General features: G+C 59.5%; 1 protein-coding gene across 3 annotated transcripts in view; it reads left to right on the top strand.

The window, feature by feature from the left end:
- The first annotated feature begins 523 nt into the window (after nucleotides 1–523).
- Nucleotides 524–26,997, top strand: part of Rxra (retinoid X receptor alpha) — a 97,252-nt gene continuing 70,778 nt past the window's right edge. Inside the window, exon 1 of one of the 3 annotated variants that reach the window (XM_020177356.2) lies at nucleotides 524–639. In XM_020177356.2, coding sequence (XP_020032945.1) covers nucleotides 612–639 — 28 coding nt within the window. In that variant the 5' untranslated portion in view covers nucleotides 524–611. Of the gene's footprint in view, nucleotides 640–1,552; nucleotides 1,704–26,997 lie in introns of those variants that run through there. The other 2 variants (XM_020177359.2, XM_074052868.1) reach the window with 2 other exon arrangements.

The raw sequence follows: 26,997 nt of genomic DNA, 5'->3' as shown, positions 1-26,997 counted from the left end.
GCCGCTGGGCTCCCGGCCCCGCTCTCCTCCTCCTTTGCCGCTGGCCGCGGTTGCTTTTTTTTTTTGGCAGGCGGGGAGGGAATTCGGCTCCCGCCCGCCGCTGCCCCCGCCCCGCCCTCCTCCCACGCCGCCGCCCCGCGGCTCCCGGGAACCCCTGGCGGACGCAAACTTGCAAGTTTGCAGGGCGCTCGCAACTCGGCGGCGGGCGGCGTTCGCGGGGCGGCGGCGCCGGGCGGGGCGCGCACCGGCTGCGGGCGGGGCGAGCGGCGGCGACGGCGCTGCGCAGAGTCCGCGCCCGTCGCGGGCCCCCCGCTACCCCCCTCCCAACTCCCCCCCCACGCCCCCTCCGCCGCTGCAGGCCGGGCCGGAGCGGGGCGCGGGCGCGCGGCGGGGGCGCGGGCGGCGGGCGCGCGCGCGGTGGCGCGCAGGCACAAGTAGTTTACATTGTTGGGCGACTTTTGCAACAACTCGCCGCGCCGCGGCCTCCGCGCGCCGCCGCCGCCGCCGCCGCTGCCGGCTCCCCGCCGCCCGGGCCCGGGCCGGCCGCGCCGGGGGCCGCCGCGCCGCCGTCCGCTGTTTCGCCGCCGGCCGGGCATGAGTTAGTCGTAGACATGGACACCAAACATTTCCTGCCGCTCGGTAAGTGCCGGCCGCGGCCGGGCCGGGCCGGGCAAGGGACGGGGCCCGGGCCGGTCCGGCCGGCGGGGCGGAGACGCGTGCGCGGCGTGCGCGGGGGTCCGGCCCGGCTCGCTCGGCCGCGCGCCCCCGCCTTCCCGAGAGTTGTGGCGCCGGCCCGGAGGGCGGGTGGGCGCGGGGCAACTTTTCCCGGGCCCGGGCGGGCGGCGGGAGGGGGCGAGGGCGCCGGGCCGCCGACTTGCCGGGGGGCGGGAGTGGGCAGCAGGGCTGGCGGGGCGGCAGGTTCGCTCTGGACGAGGAGAGGGTCCCCTGTCGCTGGTGCGCGCCACAGGACAGCCCGGGCGCTCAACCCCAGCCCGGCCGCACAGGAACCGGGCCTCGCCGAAGGAGCAACTTCTGCGCTCGCTCGAGGGCTCCCGGCCTCCTTGGCATCAGGACGGGGGTGGCGCGCTGGGCCCAAGTGGCCTCTGTGCCGCCCGCCCGTCGGGTTGCCGTTTCCAGCAGGCCTCTTGGCCCCTTGAGTGTTTATCCTCTTGGAAGCCGGCTGCGACTCCCTCCTGCCCCATAGCAAACCAAGCCCAGGTGGGCACGGTCTCCCTGGGGTCTCCGAACAGGAACAGGAAAACCCAGAGCTGGGGCTCCCCATTCTGGCACCCCGAGATGTTCTCCTGGACTGGCCCTACGTTTTGGGAGAGGACAGCCCAGAGGCAGGAGGGTCAGTTTTCCTGTCCTGCTGCCATCCTGCCAGCAGCTTCCAGCTCCAGATTGTCTGCCAACTCCAAACCTAGGAGTGGGCATGACCAGGGGCCCCCACCCATTGCCCTCCCTGGGGCTTGGGAGCTGGTGAGAAGGGCGGGGGAGCTACTTTATAAATGAGCTCTGGGAAGGATATTAATTTGGTGGTGGGGACGGCAGCCAGGCTGTCAGGCTGGTGAAGGATTTGTGCTGAATGGAAATTAAGACAGCTGATTATGAACGGAGCCCCATATCCATCGTCCCTTCTGCCTGCCCACTCCCCCTGCAGCCTGGGAGGTGCTCAGAACCCAGCATGGCTGCAGAGACATGTGGTGAGATTGGGAGTTTGCTCCCCATCGTGTGAGGAGAGGGGCTGAGCACCCTGGCTTGCTCACAGCTCAGGGTATCTGGGGAAGGGGATGTTAAGTTTGTCAAGCTACTGACTCACTCCCCAGCAGTAGTGAGGGAGACTGGGGCTCCAGCTGAGAGCTCTATTTGGGTGAGCTCTGGGTTCAGCTCCAGGGCTGGGCACTCATACCCAGGTTGCAGATGAGAAACTGGCCGACAGAGGCTGTGCTCAAGAGGGTACAAAGTGGTGGTTCTGCATTGACGCCCCCAGGCTGAGGATGCCAGCGTCTGTGACTTACTATTGCAGGGCCTGGTGTGGAGCTGGCTGGGCTCCTGTGTGGGACGGCATCTCCTTTGCCTCCATTAAGGCCTTCCTACATGCATGGCACACACAGAATTAGACTCACGAAAGTCCCTTCTGGAGCAGGAATAGTCAGTCTCCAGCCCCTGGATATGGCCAGGACCTGGCTGCACTTTGGCTAGATACTGGGGATGGAGCAAGTCTGTGCCCTAAACCATCCCAAGGGGGAGGGGATAGTTGTAGGAGTTGGCATATGTAGTTCTGGGAACAAGGGTATCTGGGCTGCAGGGGGACTGAGCTGGAGTCCTGTGCCTTTGGGCTTTGGTGGACTGCCCACCTGCAAGGAGACTTGGAGTCTTGTGTTCACAGAGTAGCAGCTCTCCTGGGTCCAGCCCATGGCCTCCCAGGCAGCCTGTGTTCCAGGGCTGAGTGTCAAGGCCTGGTTGCTGCTTACATTTTATTTTTTCCTAAGCTTGTGACCAACTCTGAAGTCCAGTGCAGTTGAAGGTCCATTTAAGCAGCTACTTGCCTAAGCCCTTTTGTCAACATGGCCTAATCCCTCCTGGGGGGTGAGTGTCAGAGGGCTTGGCTCATCCAGGGCCCTGCTGGCTGTTGGGGTCAGTTCTGGGAGCTGCTGGAAGGCTTGCCTTTTTCAGCTGCTGGGACACTTCTGGGGATTGGGGCCAAGGGGGCTTCCTCCTCCCAGCATGCACAGCATGGGGCTCTGTGGGCTGGGGAGTCTCCCAGCTGCCCCACACTGAGCGGATCTGTGCAGGACGGATCTGGAGGGAAAGCGAGGCTGGGGAATGTGCCTGAGGCAGCCTCTGCTTCCTGGCCCTGCTGCCCAGGACTGGCCTTGTTCCATACCCGATGGGGAGAGGCCCCTGGCCGGCCTCAGCCTAGATGGTGGGACTGGGAAGCTGAGCCTACAAAGTCTAAAGGTCTCAGACCACACCAGCCCCTCTCAGCTGCTAGTGACGCATTAGCTTGTGGGGTCACCAGGGAGCCAGAAGCAAAGCTTTAGTCCCTCTGACCATCCATTCATGGGACATTTGGGGACCTGGAGGAGCTCGGAGCCTGGTTGAGGGGCTTCTGGTAACATCAGAGTCCTTGGGACCCAAAATAGAGCACATTCCGGGCCTCCCGAAATAACAGGGTCACGTGACTCTTGGGAGGCTGGGCTTGGAGTCCAGTTCAGGCCTGACGAGGCAGTTTGCGGCTAGGCCTGGGCATTGCCGACTTGGACGCTTGTTTTGATAAACTCTGGAGGGCCCTGTTTGCTGAGTGGGGAAACATTAAGACAGCAAAATGGCCCTCCAGTGCCTGACTGTGGCTGTGGCCTTGCCATCACGCATCCTTGTCTGAAGCTGTGTGCTGGGCCAGCACGTATGGCCCAGATATGAGCTGGGCCCCTAAGGAAGGGCCAGTGGAGGGAGGAGCCCAGGTCTTCATGGTTGAGTCCCTGGGATGTGTGGGGCGCAGAGTGGAACCAGCAGCCCGGTTACATGGGTGACTGCCATGGGCTGGCTCCCAGCTCTGCCAGTACCCAGGTGGCTCTTCCAGCTGTGCCTGTCTTTGGGGCCTGGGGCAAGGCACCTCCTCTGGGAGGCTCCTGTGATTGCCCTGGTAGGGCCCTGTCCCAGCCCTGTTGTGGCTGCGTGGGAGTCTGTGACTGGGGGTAAGGGGTCGTCATTTCCCTTTCTGGAAAAAGGGGCCGCCCAGAGGCCCCTTTGTGGAATTGTTCTGTGTGTAGAGTGGGTATTCAGACTTGCGCCTTCCATTCGAGGACTGACCATGCATGCCAGGGAGCTCTGTTCAGAGGGCATGGACAGACTTCAGCCATGCAGAGGTGGATGGGGATGGGGTGAAAGTCTTATATGCCCATCCACAGCTTGTGAGGCCACCTGGGGTTTCATTTCTTGGGTGATATGGGGTCTTGCCACACTTGGAGTTCTGCAGGGCCAGGGCCGTGAGGGCTCCCAGGCCTGGCCCAGCTGTCCCACAGATGCAGGCCAGGAGCCTCCCAGCTGGCTTAGGGCCAGGACAAGCCAAGGCCTGCCCTTCTTCCCTTCTCCATAGGCTGGAAGTTTATGGGCCTGGGCCTTGAGGGTTCCGCATGAGTTGGTTTGTTTCGGTGGGAACTTGCTATCGGTCAGGCCACGAATGGGGCTGAGGCTGGGCTCTCAAGACCCTGGGTATCTGGGTTATGGTGGTCACCTTCCAGACCTTTGTCCTGTGGTGATCAGGCAGGGGGGCTAGTGGATGCTGTGGAAGGGTGGGGCGAGAGGTGCTGTCCATTGGTCTGCAGCCTTTCCTGGTTATAAGGTGCTGTTGCAGCCTGCGTTCTCTTCTCTCTCTTGCTGAGACCCTTTGTTGGTTGACCCTCTACTCCATGACCACAACCCTCCCTTGGCCCACAGAGGGCCTGGCCTGGCTGGGCCCTAAAGGACAGGCGCAGCTGGAAGAGCCGCCTGGCTGTCTGCATCTGCACAGAGAACACATTCCTTGCTCTTCCAGGGTGCTGGGTGGGCAGCCTGTTTTGCTGCAGGCTGGCTGGGAGTTCATGGAGCTCTTTTCATGGAGTGTGCTCCCCCTTTCCCAAGGTGAGGCCTGCATCTGGATCCTTCCTGTGCCTTTGGCTTGGTCAGGGTGGGGCCAGGTCTCCAGTGTTGGATCCAAACACTTTTGAGGATTGCTGGTGTCATGGAGTGTGGGAACAGAGGAGCAAAGAGGGTGTCGGCATTACCTACCCTGGGAGCTCCGCCCTTGGTCAGAGTCCCTTGGCCAGCCCCTGGCTGCTGTACCACCATCCTCGAGGTCTTTGGGGTAGGGTGGGGCGAGGGCCCGTGCGAGTGCACACCCACCCGAGCCTGGTGCGAGATGTTCTAGCATTCGTGCCCCAGCGCCTCACAGACAGGGAAATTGCACCCTAGAGTTACAAAGCAATTGTCTAGCTCAGCCGCTGAATGAGTGGGAAACGGAGCAGAAAGCAGCTAAGTAAAATTGGCCTAGGCCGAGTTGGGGAGCGAGGGGTATGCTTGTGTGTGCGCGACCTGGATGGGTGTGGACACTCACACTTACCTGGTGCTGCTTGCTGCCCCATTAGGTGCTGTGCAAGGCAGCAGGCGAGTGAGGTGGGCCTCTCAGGGTCTCCCCAACAACACCTGGATCCTGGGGCTCAGCTAGTTCTGTCTTCCCTCTTCTAAGTCTTTCTAGCTTGTCCAGGGCTCATCTGCCTCTGTGAGGATGAGTGGGGTCATCCAGTGGGTGTCTGCTGGCTACCAGGGACTTAATTTTCAAGGGCTTGTACAAGCTTCAGAGAGGCAGGCTCGCCTAGCAATGGGAAACCCAGCCCTTGGTGGGTCTGTCGGCATTTGCACCCTGTATCACACCTCTGCCGGGTTCTCCCTTTTCCTCAGCAAATTGATTTCCCAGGTGGGGCCCAGCCCTGAGCTGCAGCTGGGCTTAGAGACTGTCTGGGGTGGAGGCTTTTGCGATTGCAAGACTCTGGCGTCCTGATCCCCGTAGCACCCTCAGAAGCTGCCTACCTGCTGATGGGTTCCACACCCGGCCTGGTCCCCCATGAGTGGCTCTTGTCCTGTAGGGAACACTGGTGGCCTGAGGTCTCACTGTGACATCTCTGATTCCTGACTGAATTTTGGCTCCTCCCATCCTCCAAAGCCCTCTGGGGTCTGGAAACCCTCTGATTCCCCACTGGAGAATCATTCTGATCTGGGGGCTGGGCTGGACTGGAAGCCCAACTGGCCAGCTGTAGGAGTAAGCAGCCAGGCACCACTCCTGGAGGATCCTGTGCCTGATGGCCACTTTGCCCTGCCGGGGCAGAGCTGTATGGCAGCAAGTTCCAGAGAGGCGGGGTGGGGAGGTAGAGGGGCGGGACCAGGCAAGGACAGCCACACTGAGGGCACACTAGGTCCCTAGGGTAGGGCAGGGACTTGGTTATCTCTGTAGTCCCCACCCCCAACACACATACACATGTGCATGCGTGCAACCACACGTGTACCGTGGAGCCCAGACTTCAGGGATCTTGTGGTGAGCCCTTCCTAAGGAGAGTCTGGACCTGCTGGTGGACTCTGTCCACCTGCTGGTAGGGATCACCTGCCAGGCATTAGCCTGGTCCTGCAGCCGGTGGGGATGGGTGGCAGAGGAGAAGCTTCCTGTCCTGCCTTCTGGTGTGGGCTGTGGGGGAGGGGAGGGTGCAACAGGTGGAGGAAGGGGTGCCCTTGCCAGACAAAGGCCCGAAGGCTGGCCTGGAGGGTTAAGGCAGGAGGTGGGGTATGTATGAGGTGAATTTGGGGAGAGCATGGGTTCTTGAGCTGCTTGGGGCATGGTAGTTAGAATCAGGCCCTCTGCACGAGCATGGGAGGGTTGGAGGCAATGAGGTGGGGCTTTGAGGAGGAGGTGCATCCTCTCTGGCTCTCTGTATCCAGGTGGGGCTGGAGATCCCTTGAAGGGTCCGTCACCCTTGCCCTGGCTGGACCATTCAGGGAGGTACCTGGACTAGGGGCTTCCAGTGGCTTCCTGGGGGCTTAGGATGGCCCCTGGTCTGACTGGGATGTCTGCACCCTTCCTAGACAGGGGCTCTGGGCCATGGGGAGGAAGAGGAGCCCCTCCTCATTGGGATCCTGGGCCCCCTATCCCTGAGAGAGGTCCTCCCCCGCCCACCTCATAAACTGAGACATCTCAAGGCTGGGGTTGGGGAGGTGGGGCATGACATGAGGGAGTATTTCTGGGTCTCTGTGGGAAAGGCCAGAAAGTTTGGTGGGCAAGAGAGTCCAAGACCAGGCCTGGCCCAGACCACTGGACGAAGTTGGGGGCCAGGCCTCCTGGAGTCAGGGCCAGGAACCCAAGGAGAATAGATTATGGGGCCAAGGAGCAGGGGTCCTTGGGAGTCCTGTGGCTGTCCTTCATGATGGCCCTTGGTTCCTGAGACAAGTTCTGCCAACTGGGCTGGGCACCTGGGGGAGCTGAGGCCTGCTGCCCTGGTCAAAGCCTGTCCTGGCCTCTCATCTTGCTGTACCTGGAGCTCAGGGCTGGTGCTGATGGGCATCTGTAGTGGCTGCAGTGTCTCAAGAGTGGCGCCTCCAGTGCCCAGGGTAGGGAAGGGTGAGCTGGGCCTCAGGCCAGGCTGTGTGTAAATCCTGCAGCCGCCATGGACAAACCCTGCAGAGTTCAAAGCCGGCCGGGCGCGGTGCAGGGCTGTAATGAGGTTACTGATTCAACTGGCTTCCTGGTGCAGCAGCCCAGAATGCAGAGAGGCTGGGAAGCCCCAGGGAGGGATCTAAGTATCCCATAATTGACCAATTTAGCTTAAGTGTCCGTGCTGGCCCCGGGCAGAGGTCAGGCGGTGACAGCCAGGTGGCCAGAGTTGTTGCTCCAGGGCTCCTATGGTGCCTTGTTCAAGCCTTCCAAAGCAGGCCTGGGGCGGGCTGCCCCATGCCTCCAGGAGCCTGCGACCCCTGCCCTACTGTCTGTAGGCTGCTTCCCACCCAGGCTACTGCTGTCCGGTCCTCAAGTCTGGGGATGCAGGGGTGGCACCTGGCTGTCTGGATTCAAACCCTGCTGTCTGATTTGCTCCTTCTCTGCCTGCTGATACTCTGCTTCCTATGGGGCTCTGGGGTGCCCACACCCTGCAGTGGGCTTTGAGTTGGTTGGTAGAGTGTCGTGCTTAGCTGGGTGGACTCCTGACTTGCCAGCCAAGATCCCATGTCTGTTTCTGAGGCCTCCCGAGGCCAGGGCCTGGTTGCTTGCTTGACGAGTTGTCTAATGGTGCAGACCTCACAGCCTGCCGATGACAGTGGCCACCTCACACCTGTACTGGTGGTGGCATGCACCTCTCTTGTTGACTGGTGTCTTGACCCGCCTGTCTGACCTGTGCTGTCCCAAATAGGGCCAGGCACAGGCAGTGTGCTCCAGTAACTGCATTGGCTACAGTGGGGGCTGTGTACACTGAGCCTTCTCTGTAGCTTGGTAGTCTGTATAGTGGGCCCTGAGATGGGGCTGGTGTTTCCCTAGCAGAGCTGAGAATGTGAGACTCTGGGAGGTTGTAGGGAAGGAACGGGCAGTTCTGGGCCCTCAGTGGCACAGTTGGGTCTGAGCCCCTGGCAGCCATGGCTGTTTCACCAGTAAAATGCCTGGGGAAATCAGGGATGCTTCACAGATGTGATATCACAGTTGGGTTTTAAAGGATGAATACAAGTTTGCTGGACAGGCTGTGGAATTAAGGCCGAGAGAATGTGTGGACCTTCTCCAGGGAGTTATCGCTCAACCAAGGGTCCCCGGAAAGGATGCCCCACTGGGCATGGGCATGGAGGTTTTTGGAAGGATTTGACTGCTTGTTCAGGTTCCTTGGCATTCCTCTTAACAGGTGGGTCATAGGTCTGTGCTGGTGGGAGCCATGTGAGCATGGGGGTGTGGTCGGCTAGTCTGGGAACGATTAACCCTGTGAAGAGCTGGGGTTGGGACTGCTCCTGGCTGGATGTGGTGGCTCCGGGCCCCATGTCTGGCAGTAGGCAGCTCCTCTGAGCTGCTCCCCTCTCTCTGCTGGACTGAATGCTTCCTGGGTATGGAGTGTAACTGTGCTGGTCCATCTCGTGTTACTGCCCAGCTCAGGCACCAGCCCTGGAAGGAGTGGTCTTTGCCAATGGGAGACCCCTTCTGCCCCGCCAGTCTGTCCCTACTTCCCTCGATCCATCCCTACTTCTGCCCTTTGGCATGGTTTGCCCAGGAGCCCCTTTGTGTGCTGGCTGTGTGGTGGCCCTGTTCCTCCTCACTGGCTGGAGAATAGCTTCGATTGGGACCAGAGTCCATGGGAGGTGGCAGAGCCGCCCCCACCCTCGCTTGTGGACTTTCTGCCTAGGATCAAGGTCGAGGAGGGGCCAGGAGGTGGGGCCTTAGTCACTGGATGCCAGGCTGCCTGGTCCCCTGAGGAGGAATGGGCCTGGGGTGGGTCTGGGCAGGAAGCCCAAGATTTGGTGGGGGGCGGGCAGACCTTCTTTCGCCCTTTCAGGGTCCCTGGGCACAAGGTCAGGGTACCAGCTGTCTCTCCAAGTGGGGTCTGCTGACACTCAAGGCTGGGACCTCGGGGACCTGGCCCTGAGAGGCCAAGTGGCAGCAGTCTCCGGCCCCTGCAGCTTCTGGTTTGTTGGGGGGGGGTGGGGGGGAGGCACCCTCAGGGCCTACCTGCCTCTCCCTCTGCTGCATGCACTGTGACTCTGAGCGCCTTGCTCCTTTCCTCTTGGTCACTTCCTCACTGGCAGGCAGGCAGGAAGGAAGGATGTTGGCTGAGTGGCCGTGGGAAGTGTGCGGCTGGCGCTGCTGCCGCTGCTGCCGCCCACCAGGACCTGTGGCAGACATCCCTAAATTGAGTTCAGCCCTTTTCTGTGGCGCCCTGGACCTCAGAGTCTTTCTCAATACGGGGCTGGCTCCACACGCCCCATCCTCCAGGGGAGGTGGCTTTTATTTGCTGCTGAATCCACAGTGCCAGGCGCTGCACAGGCCTTGGGATGTTTGCTGAATGAGTTAATGCTCTGTGCAGACTCCTGTCACCCCCCCCCCGCCCCCCCCCCCGACCTGGCCTCCCAAGTTCAGAAATGTAATGGGTGAGCCCATTCATTCCTTGTGAAGATGGTTTCAGAGTCATTGCCATTGCTTGAATCACCCTCCTTCAGGGGCTCCTGAAATTTGCTGGGGAGAAGTCAGTTTCTGCATCCTCACCACGGAGTCTTGGCTCAGCATCATGAGAGGCTGCTTCTGGGGCAGAGCTCATTAATGCCACCGTCCTGTGTCTCACACAGCACGTGCCTTCCCCCCTTGGGACCAGCTTCAAGACTTCTGGGTGTCTTGTGGTTCTGGCCTCCAGCAGCTACGTACCTGATCATGAGTGGGTGCTGAGTACAGAACTCGAATGCTGGAGAGAAGTGAAAACGTGGAATCCTTCAGTTCAGTCGGCTGCGTGTCAGCCCTGCAAGGTGCCAGGGAGTCAAGCTGGGCCACTGGGCCTCTGGCACTCTTAGAAGCCATCCATAGCCACGCTGGGTGGAAGGCAAGGCCTCCCTCCACTGCCAGGCTGGGAGAGGTGAGTGGGCAGCGGGCTGCTGGGGGAGGTTTGGGACTCAGGAAGATGTACAGGGAAGAGGCTGGTGAGGGGTAGAGGGACAGTGGGTTGAGAGGTGGCCAGAGGTGATGCTGAGTGTGGGACTGAGAGTGGACTGTTCAGCATGTGTGCACAGGTGTGGCAAGGAGCTCTGGGGTGGCCAGTGTTGGGCCACACGGTCACATCCCTGGAGAGCTGGGGAGAGTGGAGTGGTGGGCCAAGGGAGGGAGGGTAAAGGGTAGGACATGAGTAGGTTGGAGGGTGTTAGTGTCAGAAGGCATCACATCTATCATGGGGGATGCAGCTGGGTCCTGGAGGGTGTGGTGTCTGACCTGTGTTTGGTGGACCTGGCTGCTACCAGGGCAGGTGGGGTACTGACCAGGTGGGGCAGCAGGGCAGCAGGTGTATTTATCAGGTGGGAGTGGGGAGTGCCCTGGGGTGGTCCCAGGAGGTTGGTGGGGTGGAGGACCCTGGGACAGCGACCTTCCAGGTTGTCTGGAAGACTTGGCCTTTAGGCTTTGGGGTGGGATCCCACCCCACCTGCCCCAGGCCTATCCCTGCTGGGGGCCCTGGTAGCAGATCTGCCAGTAAGGTCAGTGCTGGGACCCACAAAGCAGCCAACAGCTGGGCTGAGGGAGATGGCCGTAGGCTGGTGCCAGGTATTCAGTGAGTCTGGAGGTGGCCCTGCCCCTTCTCCCTTCCCATCCCACACGGGGTCTGTGTTCTCTGTCTGCCCAGGCAGACACACATCTGTCTGCCTGGGAGAGCAGCAGAGCATGTCTGCAGTCCCAGGCTGGCAGCTGACCTTAGCTCCCCCATGACCTGGGGCATCCCTTCCCAGCCCCTGGTGACCCAAACTAGGAGAATGGGCCTGGGCACCTGGAAGGTGACCCAGGCCCTGGCTCCATGTCTGCCTGCACAGGTCATAGCAGCCCAGGTTTCCTGGCTTGCTCAATCAGTATCATCATGGGCCTCCCTCAGCCTGGAATGCTGGACAGGTGTGGCAGGGTTGCTGGGGGGAGGGGAGGGTGGTCAGCCGGTCATGTGACCCTGCTGGCTTATTCCTGGCTCTCTGGGGTGGGTGGTGGGTGTGCGATACAGCTATGTAAAGAAATCATCACGGTGCTTGTAGGGTTGCCTGGTGTCGGGGTGCAGTCCTCTTTTGTTTCATTCATCGGGCTGCATCCCAGGGGCCACTCTTGGTCCCTGTGACCTGGGCTGATATCCTCCAGGTCATGGGGTCATGAGCAAAGTCACCCTGCGCCCCCCGCTAATTCCCACAGGGTGGCATGCTTCCCATGTACATCTGACTAGCTGCAGCTGTGGCTGGCAGGTCAGGTGTTGGTGGCCTCTCGCTGCAGTGGATTGCAGGACTTATCTGCTTGTGGACAGTTACTTTACTGCTTGTGCTAGGCGGTGGAACACGCTCACAGTCGGCTGGTGGGCGGGGGAGGGGACGGCTTCCGAGCCGAATGGCCCTGGACACAGCTGATAAGCTGGGAAGCTCATTATCAGGGGGCAGACGGCCCCTGTGCCCTCGGCTGTGATTCCAGCCTTGCATGGAGGCCAATGCTGTACCTGCTTGACCTTGTGGGTTCTGTGGGGGAGGGAGCAGGCTGTGGGATTGTGATCTCCGGGGACCCCCCAGAGCTCGGCTAGCCTGCCCTGGGCCTCTCTCCTGATTGACCCCTCTACCCGTCTTGGATGGCCGCCCTGCCTTCCACCCCTCCCTCCCTCAGGTCTCTTTGCCCGTGTTCCTGAGAACAACGCTGTGATTGTCACCACTGCCATCCGCCTTCTACTGAGGCCTCCTCACTTAGTGTTTGTCCCTGCAGTGGGAACCTGGGACCTCTGAGGAACCTAGGTTGCGGCTTCTGAGCCGCCGTGTCTGGACAGGGCTGGTGGTCCCCCACCTGGGGTTGGCTCCAGGTTCTTCGGAACCCATAGGGCTTAGGACCCTGCCTCTTTTGTCTTCAGCCCCTACCTGTCTGTGCATTGCCTATGGGGATCCCTGCCTTGTGCCGTCTGGAGAGCTCAGAGGGCCTGCAGCTTGGAGCCCACTTGGTGGAAAAGCCAGAACTAGACAGCATGTGTGTGGCTCTCAACCACATGGCCTTCCAGACCCTCTCCTGGTCTTGGAGCCATAGGCACTGACAGTACAGGTCAGGCAGAATGCAGGGGTTCTAAGCCAGAGTGCATGTGTCTAAGCCTCATAATGTGTGTGTGTGTGTGTGTGTGTGTGTGCGCGTGTGTACCTGTGTGTGACTGTGCATGAGCATGTCTGTGCACACCTGTGTCCAGGTGTGAGTTTCTGTGCATTGTCCAGATGTGGTTGTGTGTCTCTGTGGGCCTATGTTTGGGTGCTCTGTACCCCTCCTCTGCTGGTAGCCCCTGCAAGTCCAGGTCTGAGATGGGCTATGCTGTGTGGTTTGCTGCCTCAGTCAGCTCAGAGTGCCAAGGGCAGGGGCTGGCCCAGGCCAGGGATGGTGTAGGCTGTGTGTGTAGCAGGTACAGCCCTATGTGTGTGGGGAGGTCTGCAGTCAGTGCAGGCGCTTTTTGGGGAAGCAGCAGAGAATGGGCTCCAGGCAGTATGAGCTGCCCAGGAGTGGGGTGCTCTCTGAGGATAGAAGCCCAGGGAGACTTGGAAGACCCCCAGCTGACGTGGTAGGGTCAGGCCAGTGAGCTCACCCAGCCAGATCCCAGGGAGTGGTACGGGGCAGTGGTTCCAGTAGCAGGGATTGAGGAGCTCCTGGGTGTGACGAGGAGCACTGAAGTAGTATATCGAGGGTCAGTGGGGGCTCAAGATGGCGTGCATCACCCGTCCCTAGGCCCAGATTGTGACGGGCATCACTACTCATCCCCAGCACGCAGACTGTCTTTCACAGGCACCCCGGGCAGAGTCTACCCATCCACGAACATTGACGCAGCAGATGTCCATGGAGCACTGTGGAGAAATGCCACACTGTCAGGGAGGGGAGGTACTGTGGCCCAGATGTCCCCTCCCCGCTCTCTAGCTAGGTGTCTCAGCTCCAGGGCCCTCTGTGCCCTGGGAGAGGGAGCCGAGTCAGTCCTGCAGCCAGGGTCAGTTGCTCGTACTTTAGTGCGAATGAGCCTGGTGTGAACCCTGGAAGGCCTAGCAGGAAGGATAGGAAGGAAGGCTTCCTCTCATTGTGTTGATGAGGAAATTGAGGTCTGAGGGCTGTGCGACGGGGCTGAGCTGAGAGCCAGGTTGCCTCTGGACTGGTCTGGCGCCCCTGCCTCCTGACTGCCCACTGTGGGTAGAGGACGCCCGCAGGTGGGAATGGCTCTGGTGGGGCGCACAAGGGGATGAGGCCTGTGACTGCACCCCTGCTGTGGGGGGGCTTTAGTGAGGCAGTGGGGCACAGTGCTGCACACCCCCCACCCTCTGTTCACCCTGGGAGGTGGACTCTGGGTCCCGCTGTGGAATCCGAGGCCAGGGTACGGAGAGGTTATGAGGCTGGTTATTGGCAGAGCCAGGAGTCCAACCCAGGTTCTCTGGACTTCCCTTCAGGATGCTTCTTTTCTGGCCCCAGGTGCCAGCTTGGCTTCCTGGTGGTTGCTGGGGGTGGGGGACATGCCGCATCTGGGAGGGACTGGAGCTGAGCCTGCCCTGTTAGGCAGGGAGATGCCTCGTTTCCTACACAAACAACCAGGGCTGGCTAGAGCAATTTTATTTTTATTTCCTATTTTTACTTCCCCCTTGGCTCTTTTTAGCAACTCTGGGTTAGATAGGCCCCCGCCCTTCAGTCTCCACCCGGCTTCCTGGTCCAAGCCTCGGACCTTGGGGCAGGGGTCATGTGTGTGACCCCTGGGTAGGGGGAACCTCAGCTCAGCAGTGGCTGGCACACACCTGGGGCCAGGAGCTCCTGATAGTTCTGCCAGGCATTGTATCCCTGTCTTCTGGGAGTAGCCCTGGGCAGTGGGAGTGGGGTATGCCTTTCCTATGTGTGTGTGCGCGTGCGCACGCGTGCTTGTGTGTGTGTTAGGGTGAGGTGTGGACTTTGGGTAAATAGACACTCAACGTGCCTGACTCAAACCTGGCTGGGCAGGGTGTGGTGAGGGCAAGGCAAGGCTGTGGCTTGTACATACTGCACCCCCCTGGCCCTGGCCCTGGCCCTGGCTGGGGCCATCTGTATAGGCGCTGCTGGCTGTGGGAATGAGACTGTGATCCAGGGATGCCACCTTGGGGGTTCTGGTAGCCTGGGGTGGGGTCCCCCTCCTGCTTGCATGCACAGAGCAGGGCCTCATTCCTGCTGTTTGGAGGACATGGGATTTTGAGCTTCGGGGTCAAGTTGGGGACAGCCCAGGCTGCTGTGGCTCCTGGGCCCTAGCAGGGTGGCGTTCAGGTAGAGGACTGACCAGCCGGGGTTCAACCCCTGTAGAGTCTGTCACACTCTGAGAATCCTGGGGAGGGTGTTGCCTCATTCCTAGGGAGGACCAGGTTCAGAGAGGACTCACGGGGCCCCAAGGCTGCTCAGCTTGTGGGTGTGGATGCCAATCCTGTACTTTCTTTCCTGTGCTTTGCAGACGAGAAGCACGAACTTCAGTCAGCGCCTCAGTGTGCTGCTGCTCCCTCCTAAGCCTCTTCTGCAGGGATGGCTGGGCAGGTGGCATGGGAAGGGGGAGGGGTTTCATTTGTTCAGCATTTGTGTGGGCCTGAGCATGTGGTGGGCCCTGCAGGCACGAGGTGCCCGGCACGACAGAGTGCCAGGTGTGGCCTCCGGGAGAGGTGACTGCTATGTGCAGGCCCAGCAGGCCACCTGGTAGGTTGGGGGATTTGGCCCCATAGGAGAGATAGGCCTCCATTCTGGCCCTTCCTGCCCTGGCTGGCTTGGCCTCACAGTGCAGTTGGTGGCTGTTGTCCTGCTGCAGTGGCAGTGGCCTTTTGCTAGATGTGAGTGACGAGGGAGGAGTGGCTGTGGAGGTGCCTGCACGTGTGGGTGCCCAGGATTGTTGGGTAATCCTTTGATTAGTGGTCAGGAAACCATATCCCACAAGGGGGGAGGCACCTCCTCCTTGAGAGGCCCCAGCAGATTATGGGATTTCTATCTGACCCTCCCCTGGGAGGTGTCCTTCATGGAGGGCCTTTGGCTTTGGAGGTGAGGAGGGTGCCCGCAGGGGTCAGGGGTCCAAACTGTGTGCCCTAGGCAAGTGTATCTCCCTCTGTGAGGCTCAAGTCTGCATCTGTGAGGTGGCTAATGACACCTGCTTCTAGAGTGGTTATGAGGGTCACTGAAGCTGGGCCTTCCCTCAGTTCTGGTCCGAAAGCAGGGAGCGGTGGGTGGATGTTGCTGTGATCCTCAGTGTCCTTGTCTGAGGGACAGGGAGCGAGAGGAGTTGCTCACTCTGGGTTGTGGGGCCCATGAGGATCGCCTGTCACCCTCCTGTGGCCTCAGGCATGGGAGCACTCAGCATGACACTGGGTAATGTGGGCAGGCTGGTGTGAGGCTCTGTGCATTTCCCCAAGAGGGCCAGTTCTGGGAGGGACCACTGCTTCTGGAGCCACCCAAGGCTCTGGTGTTTCCCAGGACTGGGAACAGAGGTGGTCACTGGTGTAACCAGACAGGGACTTGGGGGTTAAGTCCACTGTCCTATCCCCACTACCCCTCTGGTGGCCAGAGGAGGGATGTGTGTCCACAGGGCGTCCCCGGGCTGCCCAGGCCTCAGGACCAGCCCCTGTTGTACACCATGCGTGGCACCGAGCCAGGGATGCTGTGAGGCTGGGTTCCTTCCTCCTTCAGTCAAGGGCCTTTTGCAACTGTGGGAAAGAGCATTTCCTCCTTGAGGGTGGGTGCCTCGTCAGCAGGTGTTGTATCCCCTGGCGCCTCTTGCTCTTGGACCCTCGTGGCCCACCAAGGTAGGCTTAGCTCCCTCCCTGCAGGATGTAGTGACCTCCCTCCTGGGGGCCTGGTTGCGCTGAGCCCTGATTCCTGGCAGCCCTGCTTGGTATGTTCCCATCTCCCCGACTGCCCCTGCACTTTTTCCTTCTGTTCCCCAGCTTAAGCCCTGTGCCCTTGTCTTCTTTATGGGGTCATTGTGTGTGAGTCAGTGGGGACCAGCCTTCCTGGAGTGTGAAGCATGAACATGGGTAAATCTGCCCACCCTGGGCCTCAGTTTCCCCAGCCCTTTCCAGCACTGACACGTGAGGTTGTCCTGGATGCAGAGGGTGGAGGAAGCTTCTCCTACCCCGGGGCTCAGCTTCCTGCCTGTGCAGCCCTCCGGAAGGGGCTGTGATTGGGGTCCGCCCCTGTGTGCCTGACTCAGCAGCCACAGGGTAAGGGAAATCAGAGGTTTCTCGACAAAACCCCAAGCCAAGCCCTGATTCTTTCCTGTGAAGGTGGATGCAGAGCCCTTGGCTCCTGCCTCCGGGGCTCCTGTCAGGAAGGCAGGGCAGTGGCTGGATGTCAGACTCTGGCTCCTCCTGTCTCCTGGGTCCCTATGCTGCTCTCCTGAGCACCAGGCAGCGACTCACTTTGACAGGTATCTGCCCATTCATCACCCCCTCCAGGCAGCTCTCCTGAGTTAGGTCATCTCCACCCTCAATAAGTGCTACACTTCCTGTGGGCCAGACACTGGTGTGGACCCTGGCAGCACTGGGTGGTGGGTGTGGGGTTGTGGGGAGAGGGAATGACACACCCCAGGGGGGCTCTGTTTCCTGTGCCTGTCGGCTGTGTGTTGAAGTCTTGGCGGGGCAGAAGGCCCTAGAGAGAGTCAAGGTTGGAATCCTGAGGCTCAGCCTGGGTTCTCACCCACCATGACTGATCTGGCTGGTTGGGCTGTGGGGAGCAAGAGCCCCGGCCGGAAGTGGCTGTGCCCCAGAGGCAGTCACTGAATCTCTGGCAGTAGTGGGGCCTTAGTGTCCCCACCTGGCAGGTGTAGGAGCAGGTGTTGGCACAGCCCATGGTCCTGCGGGCTCTTTGCTCCTTACCTGCATTTCTGGTCTTAAGCTGAGAACTCAGAGAGCAGCTGTGGTGGGGTTGTGTCTGCTGGGCAGTCAGGATCTGGCTGGATCTCTGCACTTAGGAGCCTACTCTTGGCCTGCATGGTACTGGAACAAGGGTGGATAGGACTGACATGGACAACGTGTGTCTTCCCGGCCTCTCTCCCTAGGTCTTGATCTGGTCATAGGCAGCTGCCTGCTGTGATCCTCTGAAGGTGTTTGTGGAACACAGAACTGCATGGTGGGCAGAGTCAGTGGACCAGCACTTGAGGCTGAAATTGATTGTGGCGTTTTCTCTGGCCCCCACTCTTTGTTGATGCATAATGCATGCACGGGAGGGGTTACCATTAAGTTTCACTCTCTTTCTGGCCCTGTTCATTCAGACTAAATCTGGGTTGGCTCCAGGCACAGATGAACATGGAACCTCCGGCTGGGGACCATGGCAGAGCTGCTGTGTCCAGAGGCCCTCTGCTATGGCAACCCCACCTCGATTTCCCTGTTCGGGAGGGGTAGTCCCACACTTGATTCACAGACCCAAAAGTAGGGCCTGTGTTGGGAGTGGAAGGTAGCGACCTGGGCAGCTTCTTGGGTAGAGGATGGTGGGCTGTGGGTGACAGCTTGAGTGAGGTGGTAGTGTTGGGGATCACAAGCCTCCCCCCCCCACCCTAGTCCCACCAGTACTTGTTCCAAACTCCTGACCCAATTGTGTCTTCTTCCTTCCTGGTCCCCCACTCTGGTAGGTCCTTGGGCTGGACACTGGGACCTGGCACTCGGCCCTGCTCTGCCTCCACCCCCACAGATCACCAGGGGCCAGCTGTGCTGGTTGATCTGCTTTCCGTGGTGAGAACGCCCCAGTGTCATCCCTGAGTGCCACCTGAATGTCCTCTGTGGATCTTCCTGTGGCTCCTCCCTCTCCAGGCCTCTCTTGGGGGTTACTCCATGAGGGGGTCTCTGCAGCAACCTCCGAAGCCCACTCTGCCTGCTTGTTGCTCTGAGGACCAGTCACATTCTGCACTTGGTGGTGGCTCACAGATTTGTGGGCTCTTGTGTGTTTCCTCCCTGACTGGAAGCCAGGCCCTGCGGGCACCCAGGGGCTGTAGGCCCTGCCATGTCTCCTGGCATTGCCCTAGGGGGCAGTTGCCCCAGCTCTGAGCCTCATTTTAGGAGTCTGCACACCTGCCTCCTCCCACTTCAGCCTTGTGGAGTCTGAAGCCCAGAGGAGGGATCCCCCACTGGGGTGGTAGAGATTCTTAGAGGCCTTAGGAGCTTGGGGAGGCCAAGTGGGACAAGGGCAGAGGAGGGGACAGCTGGGTCTGACCGAGACCCTGCTACCTAACATTTCTCATTTATGGGGAGGGGGTTTGCTTTGCCTGCCACTGGCCACATAGAGCACAGAGGTGGCGGGCAGGACCCTGGGCCTCAAGAGGACAGCCTTTGCATGGTCACTGTGGAGTGATAGGCAGGGGGAGGGGGGAATGGGAGCCTTGGCCTTCACCCTGGTCTGCACAGGGCGGCCATGGAGAGCAGGACAGAGAAGGGGTTAAAGTGCTCAGGGAAGTAATAACATTTCTAATTTTCCTGTGTGATTTAATAAAAATGTAAATTGCTGGGCGGACGACTCGCACTGCCATGGTGTTGACCGAGATTAATCGCGGCCGCTTGGTGGTCAGCTTGCCTTTGTCTCTGCACCCTGAGCAGGCCGGTTCCTTTGCCTGTCTGGGAGGTCAGACTCTAACGGACAGACAGTGGACCCCTCCAACCGGATGGGCAGCCGGAGCATCTGGGCATCTGCTGAGGAGGAAGAGGGCCACAGAGGGACCTCAGGCAGCCCAGCTGGTCAGAATCACCCCTTTAGCCACCTGCACCCTCACCCCAGAGGAGCAGGGGGCTGGGCTAGGACGATCTGGGGCCTGCGCTGAGGACAGTCAACTCCTGGGTATGTGGAGGGTCACTAGCCACTGTGGCCAGTGAAAACCTTCCTGAGGGTGATGTTTGAGCACAGGTTATGGGATGAGGGAGAGCAGCTAGGCAGGGATGTAGAGGGACAGCCTTGCAGGCTGGGCAGCAGCATGTGCAAATGCCCTGAGATGGGGCTAGATTGGCCTGGGAGGGGCAGTGCAGAGCCAGGAGGAGATGAGGCAAGAGCAGAAGTGGAGGTTGGCAGGAGGCAGAATCAGGTGGGGGGTAGGCAGAGGTGCTAGGCCTGTCCTAACAGTGGTGGGCAGTTTTTGGATTGCGTTGGAAGAAAAACATGGCTTCTTCCTCTGGAGTTTGGCAGGACTGGAGTCCAGTCCCTGTTGGGGACTGGCTGCCTTGGGGGTGGGAGAAGCGTGTGAATCTGGATTGACATGGAGGGCCCAGGCCTGGGTGCAGGTTTAAAGTGATTGCTGGTGGTGTTGCTTGTCGGGGGCACGAGGTGAGGAGAGTCGAGGGTGCTGTCTGGGCAGTCAGGATGGGTGTCCAGCCTAGAATGGGGCTGTTCAGGGGCAGGAGAGCAGTGCATGTTGACTGGGGTGGGAGGGGACTTGGGGATCTCCAAGAGGTGGAACTCAGGATCTGTGGTCAGGCGGGGTGTTTTGGCAGAATAACCAGTAAGCTGAGGAGAGGATGGTGTAGCTGGTGCCGGCATTGTGGTGCAGGGCTGTACTGAGCTCAGGGCCGTCATTGGGAAGACTTGTCTGCATGCCAGTCTTGTCCTAAGTTAGCCACTGTCACACAGACTGTTGGTCTGATCTCTGGGGTTACAGGTGGCCAGCATGCAGGTAGAGTGTTAGCCATCGGGCTGAGATGGAACATTGGCTCCTACCTGGTATATCCTGGCCTAATGCTCTGCCTCAGGCCTCTGGCACCTGCTTATCATCAGCTGTCAGACCTCTGTCAGGAATCTGTGGTCAGTTGCTAGGTGCTGAGGCTGGGGACGCTGAGCCTGGGTCACAGGCCCCAAGGGAGAGCCAAAGTCCTGTGGATGGCTCTGAAACACCTGGTGTCTCCAGCCTCAGCAGGGCCTCTTCCTGGACACCAGCTCTGTACCACATGAACAGAAGCTTGAAGATGGGTGAAGCTTCTGGGAGTGCAGGTGCCTGAGACCCAGTCTGTCACTGATAGGGAGGAGTGGGCTTCCTGAGGGGGCTGGTCACGCAGGGCCTGCACACTGCTGCCTAGGCAGGGACCTGTGCTGCCGTACCTCATTAGGGTCCACCTGAAAGCCCTCCCAGGAGAGGGGTTTGACTGGCCATGCAGGCCCCAATTCCCTGCCCTGTGAGAGCCCTGCTGCCCTGATGCCCCTGCCTTTGCCTGGCTACCTTGTGTTGTTGCTTCTTCTCTAGCAGCTCTGGGCAGTGTGTCCAGTGTGGGCAGAGAGCCTGGCTGGGGTCCATAGGAGGAGATCAACGTCCTCAAAGGGACCCAATGGAGGGACATGGATGGGCTGGGAAATAGGTCATGGAAGAGGCCAGCTCAGGTAGGCTGGGGGCTTGAGGAACTCAGCTGCTGGGCCTGGTGCTGCCCCCTATTCTGATGGGCTGAGCTACTTGGTGCAAAACTTCAGCAGTGGTCAGTGGTGACAGGAAGGGCCATTGGCCCCAGAAGCTCATAGGTGAGGATTGTGTATTGACATGGACCCAGTGTCTCTGGGGCAGCTTCCCTCAGGTGTCCCCAGATGACAGCAGGAGGTGTCAGGAGATCACAGGGGTGATTTCCCTGTGCACCTGCCGACTTGTCTCGTGAGATTTGAGGTTTTCAGTTCTTCACAGCTGCTTGAGCCCTTCGAAGTGCATCTCTGCGATATGCTTCCCTGGGGCCAAGCCTGCTGGGCAGTGTCTATCCAGGGAGACTGTACAAAGAAGGGGCAGAGCCTGGTTGCCTCGGGTGGGTGGGCAGGACAGTTGAGGCTACCCCACAGTGGAAGTGGTGTGGGCAGTGAGTGCTCCTTGTCCTGCCTTCGACACCCTCTTCCCCTCTTGCCAACCAGCAGCTGAGGTGACCTGTGTTGTCACCCAGGTACTGCCTGATCACCTTCCTTATTCCCTGGACTCCGACTCATGTCTCTGTCCAGAGATTGGTCAGGCAGGCCTAGGGTCAGGAAGAGCTGGTCCACCAGATGGCCTGGCAGGCACATCTGCCCAGCAACGTGAGCAGACACTGTGCTGATCGCGCTTTGATTAAGCGGTCTGTCCAGGGCTGGCTGGGCAGCTGGTCAGTGTCAGGACCCAGCCCCCTATAGGATGAGAAAGCTGCTGGGGGAGGGAGGGTGCCAATGGCTTTGGGGCCTTGGGCTGGCGCTGCAGGTGGCATGCCCAGCCCCATGTTGGCACCATTTCCTGCGTCCCCCACTCTACTGCATTTTTAGGTGGCCCTTTGTCCCTGAGCTGCAGATTCCCCATCTGTAAAAGAAGGATGGTTGTCCTCATTTCACAGCCATGTTGATGGTGTGTTGGTGGATGGGTCCCCGGGGGCCACTGGGGTTGCCTCATGCCCCTTCTTTGAGTCCTATGGTTTCCTGTAGCATCTTTCAGCTGGGAGGCCCAGTGTGTACCAGCCACTGCTGTGTGGAAGGCTGTATGCAGCCTGTGGGCTCTTCCCTTGGGAACCTGTGCAAGGGAGGCCAGGACGCCTGCAGAGTGGGGCTTCCTGGCCAGGTCCCCACCTGTCTGCAAGAAGTCTGCCCTGCTGGGATCTGTTTCATCTGGGACATTTTCATTCTTTGTTCTGAAGTGGGTGTGGGGCAGTTGGGAAGTGGTGCCACTCTCCCCTGGTATATGGAGACCCAGTCGCAGGGCTGAGGGGCCTTGCCTCCTGAGTGCATTCCCCAGCAAAGCAAAGGCCTGAGCCTGAGAGGTGGGCAGAACTTCTTCTTGGTTTTGGGGCTAAGATGGGGGCACCTGACTGTGTAGCCTCGGGGTGTGGTTGCCCGATGGGAGAAGCACGGGCACTTGGGGACCAGACCCTCTGGGCACTTTGCTTAGGAGATAACCATGTCAGGGGCCTGATTCTCCTGCAGGGGTTGGACTGGGTATTGGCAGCCTAGTCAGGAGGCAGACCTGGGCCCAAGATGCTTGGTGAGAAATCATGGGCATTGGGTGGACACAGCTCCCTGTTTTGGGGAAGGTGTGGCCCGGGGATTCCCCTTGGGGGGCCCCTATGCCAACAGAGGAGTGGGAGGGCAGAGACAAGCTGAGCAGGCTGGTCTGTAGCCCCGTCCAAGTGGGCCTAGGTACTCTAGACTGCCCTGCCCCCTTCCCCCAAACTTGGTGTGGTCCTGATACAGGGAGCCCGGAGAGGCAGCCACCCTATGCCTTAGGGAACATAATCCCTCCCCAGCCTGTGAATATTTCACCAGCAGATTAAAAATTGAAGCCGTGCCCCCTCTTCTCCTGGGGCGGGGTGGGGGAAGGGCGCTGCCGGCTCTGTTTCAGGCTGGTTTGCGTATTTTTCTTGGTAATGGAGTCATGTCAATTAGAAAATGACATTGCTGTTTAAAATGTCGTTCTGGGGCCCTCTTTAATTAAGACCGAGATGTAATAACCAATCTGCTGCCGTGAATGAATTTTTAACCATCAGAATGAGAGGTGAATGACGCAAAGCAGGCTTTGTCAGAGCCAACGTGCGGGGTCCTTGGGGTGATCGATGAAGGCCACAGCACAGCTGCCGCTCTGGGTGTGGGTGTGCGTGCATGTGTGTGCGTGTACATGGGTCTGCGTGTGTGCATGTATGCACATGTGTATGTGCACAGACTGGGATGGTGCTGGACACGGGACTCTCTGGGGTCCATGGCTCTGATGCTGTGGTTCCATTGGGAGGGAGTGAGATTGCCCGGGTAGCTGGCCTCTGAGGGCCCTGGAGGCCAAGTGGAGCTGGGGCACAGCAAGGGGGAAAGGTGTTCTGTGCTTGGGGGTGGTGATGGACTGTGTGGCTTTGGGGTTGCCTGGTGGTGTGATGGCTGCTGGTGAGATGAGAGGGAAGGAGGCAGCTGATTCTGGCTCTTGAACCTGGTCTTGAATGGTACAAAGAAAACCCTGAGGAGGGCACCCGGGTGGAATGAGTGGTCAGAGGGGGGTGGCCTCTGATTAGCCCTTCAGGGTCTGAAGGGTGAGGATAGGAAAGGGCTGCACTTCCTTTCTACTTGTGAGCAGGGGCCCCACTCAGGCCCCCTGATGGCTGATGCAGGGTCTGGCAGGGCTGCCCTGTTTTCCCTGCCTCTACCCTGCCCAGGAGCAGGCAGAGTGGCTGCTTGTCAAAGCAGCAAACTGTGTGAGGCTAGGTGTCTGGGCCACTGGCCTCTAGCCATTCTTTGAGTGGCTTGTCGGGGGTGGGCAACTTGGGCCTGGTCCTTGATACACTTTGGTGGGCCGAGGTGCACCCTGGCTGCCCTGCAGCTCCTAGGGTTCTGCTTCCCTGGGGAATAGAGGCAGGGCTTTTGGTTGCCAGGACTGATTGAGATGGAGAGTGTGCAGGCCAGGGTTACCTGCACTGTGGCACAGCAGGCCCTCAGCGTGTGGCTTCGGCTCTGTGGCCTGCTCCAATGACCATGTAGCCTCTTTGGTCTAGCATGAGTTCTGGAACAGTTGGGAGCTCAGCTTCCTTGGGGAGGTTGAGGACTTACACGCCTCCTGGATGGAGGTAGGGTAGGTCAGCCGGGAGTACTTTTGGCACATCTACTCCTCTTTCCATGTTCCTTGGGTAAGGAAGCCTGTCCTCAACTGTATTTTTCTCTGGCCTTTTCTCTCCTTGGGGCTACTAGCCTACTGCCTGGTGCCTGTTCAGGGTGCAGGAGTGCTGACACCTTTTTGGAGTCGCTGTTGGACTAGGGTTAAGGTGCAGGCTCACTGTTGGACTGGCCTTGGGATGCAGGCTGGGCATGAGCAGCCCTAGGATCCTCTCCATGTCTGGAGAGTTGGGGTATAGGTCCCCGTCTGGAACTAGGAGGAGGTTTGCCAGTGTGGCTGGGAGGGGTGGCCTGGAGCTGGGGGTGCTGGGGTTTGAGGAAAAAGCCAGGACTTAAGTTTCTAAATGAGCAAACACTGTGCTTTAGTGGGCTAAGCTGGGGAGGTAGGGGTATTTATTTTCTTAAATGAATTTAAACGGCTGCTGGAGTCATGCTCGTAAATCTCTCCGAAGGTGGAATTTCTTACAGGCCTCAGTGGTTGGAGGCTTTGAACCAGTGCAGTGGAGAGAGGGAACCCAGGTGGCCTGGGCTGTATGTGCCTGTGTGCACGTGTGTTGCACCCTGTGCATAAGTTTGGTTCCTGTGTGGCCTGGCGCAGACCTTCCTCACTCTAAGCCCTCAGCTGCTTCTGAGAGTATTGAATTTGTACAATGGCGTGCGGTCAGGTACCTGTGCACCCGTGTGCCCAGCAGTATCTCTCAGAATTTCCTGAAGGTGGTGATCTGTGCTCTCCCGTCTGCCGGTGGGAGGGAGGGTGTTGCAGCTTGACTGCCCTCCCCACCCTTGCTCAGGGTAGGAGGGCTGAGGTGTTTTGGGGCAGGGTCCCCAGGCCTCTGGAGGGCAGTGGAGGATGCTGCTAGAACCCAGTGCCCTTGGAGTGTGGTTCATTCTTGGGTCTGGGGGTGCACCCACATGGAAAGCCAAGCCACCTGTGGTGTGTCTCAACCTCTCAATGATTGGGGACACCTCTGTGAGCCTTGCTTGGAGTGTGTGGAAAGCCCATCTGTATTTGGGGGATGTGTCCCTGAGAGTTTGGGGTGGTTGGGGGTGCTGATATGGAGAGCTGTGGCCTAGCCTATGAGGCCTGTTCACTGGGGGTGAGGCGCTGGAGAAGGGGCAGAGGCAGATCATATGCCACTGTCACCACCACAGAGTTAATCAGGACATACCTGGGAAAGCCAAGTATACAGTTCCCTCCAGAGTGCCTGTTGTGACTCATCTGTCCAGGCCACCTCAGCTCAGCAGCAGTGTGGCCAAGGCCATAGCAAGAAGGCCTGGGATGGATTGGTGATGTCTGCCAGGGTAGAGGTGGGCAGGTGGAGTGTGTGTGCCATGACCATTGGCTATAGTCACTGCTGGGTGATCACCTGGGGTCTTCCTAAGCCGAGTGTGGCTGTCTGTTCTCATCACGCCTGCAGAACTTCCAGCCAGGGCCCTTTGGATCATCTGTCTTTGCTGGCCTTGCCCATGTGGGGGACCTGTGGTATACGTTTGGTGGATGAGTGAACACACCTCAAGGGGCAGCAGGCTGGCTTGGCCTGGTTTGCTGGTGTGCCATCAGGATCACCTGAGCTTATTGGGACCATAGCTCATTGGAAGTCTTCACGCCTTCCTGGGGATCCTGCTGTGCTGTCACACTTAAGGTCATCCAAGGGTACACTTCTGTGGCCTTCCCTGGAGGCTCAGCTCTTCGGAAGCACTATTGTTGCTCAGAGTTCCAGGTCTGGATTAGATCTTTCCCCCACGCTACTCAGGCCATGGCTGTTTGAGTCCTCTGTGGTCAGCTGTCCATCTTACAGATCTGTGTACTGTTAGTGAGTGCCCACTTGGTGTCTAGGTTCAAGGTGGGCATACAGACCAAGGGTGAGAGGCCAGTGGGAAGTTCCAGTTGGTGCAGAGCCTGACTTGGGATTCTGGGGTGCTGGACCCAAGAGGCTCCAGTCTAGAAGTGCTCAGGGCAGAGATTTCAGGGAGCATGTAAGGCCCTCTCTCCCCACTTATGCTGGCCTTTGGAAGGGGTGGTTAGGGAAGGGCCAGGCCACCCATCCTGAAGACTGGAGCCTGACATCCCTGCTGCACCTGCTCGTGGCACCACTGCAGGGCACAAAGGGCAGGGTGTGTTGGGAGAGGGGAGATGATTGAGGATAACTTGTCTCTGTCTCCATCTTTCTTCCCTTAGTCCATTGTTACCTGCAAGAGATGCAGGTCAAGGTGTCCAGGATCTGTGTTACGGGTCCCAGGCTTAGGAGCAGCACCCTGCAGGCCAAGGCCAGGTGTTGGTGTCCCTGGGACCATCTGAGTTCACCTGCTGGGGCAGGCCCCTCCTGCGGTGGGCCTGCCGGTGGCACTCACTGTTTCCTGAGGGGCAGCCTGAAGCCCAGTTGCCCCTTCCACTCGTGGCAGGTCAGGGAGGCAATTAGGCTTCTCCAGGCCTCAGTTGCCCAATCTACCTTGCCCTCCAGAGAGCTGGGAGTTGACTGAGACAAAGCCACATGGGCTCCCTGGGTGCTCGGCCAGTTCTGGACTTGGTGGTGTCGTTTTTGGTTCATTTTTCCTCATCAGGTGGGGCAGGAGGAAGAGGTCCAGGCCCAGAGGGGACAGCAGAGCCCAAAGGGGAGGGATGGTGGCTGTCCACACACACACACACACACACACACACACACACACACACACACACACACACACACACGCAGGTACTCAAAGACGACCTCTGAGACCAGGGCCAGGACCCAGAATCTGGCCTTTGGCCCCTTCTATCAGTGTTCCCCAGCCCAGCAGGGTGGCGCAGGCAGGTAGGGACCAGCAGTTGTGCAACCTGCAGCTGGGCTGGGAGCTCCTCCCAGGCCCGGCTCGCCCTGCCCTGGGGTCTGCGTTCTTTGGGAGGCTTCCTGGCACCTCCTCGCAGTGGAGCAGAGGCTAGGAGGAGGGCTAAGGCCTGTTCCCAAGTATCAGACAAGCCTGGGGAGGGGCCACTGCAGGGGTGAGGCAGGTATGTGCAGTGCCCTCTGGACAGTAGATGGTCTTGCTCCCCCTTCCCCCCCTCATCCCCCCCAGCAGAGTGACAGCCTGGGCCCCAGGGCTGTCCCTGTAGGAACCTGGGTCAGGCTGTCCTTCTTGCCCTGCTGAAGTGGAGAAGTAGGAACCTGGAGCCCTGCCTTCTCCAGCTTCTCCTTCCCAGCTTCCCAGATCTCCCGCCCCACCCCAATCCCTACAAGGAGGGGACAGCATCAGGATCTTGG

The sequence above is a fragment of the Castor canadensis genome, chromosome 13 (assembly GCF_047511655.1).
Source record: "Castor canadensis chromosome 13, mCasCan1.hap1v2, whole genome shotgun sequence".
Taxonomy (NCBI): domain Eukaryota; kingdom Metazoa; phylum Chordata; class Mammalia; order Rodentia; family Castoridae; genus Castor; species Castor canadensis.
This window is presented reverse-complemented; position numbering and strand designations above follow the sequence as displayed.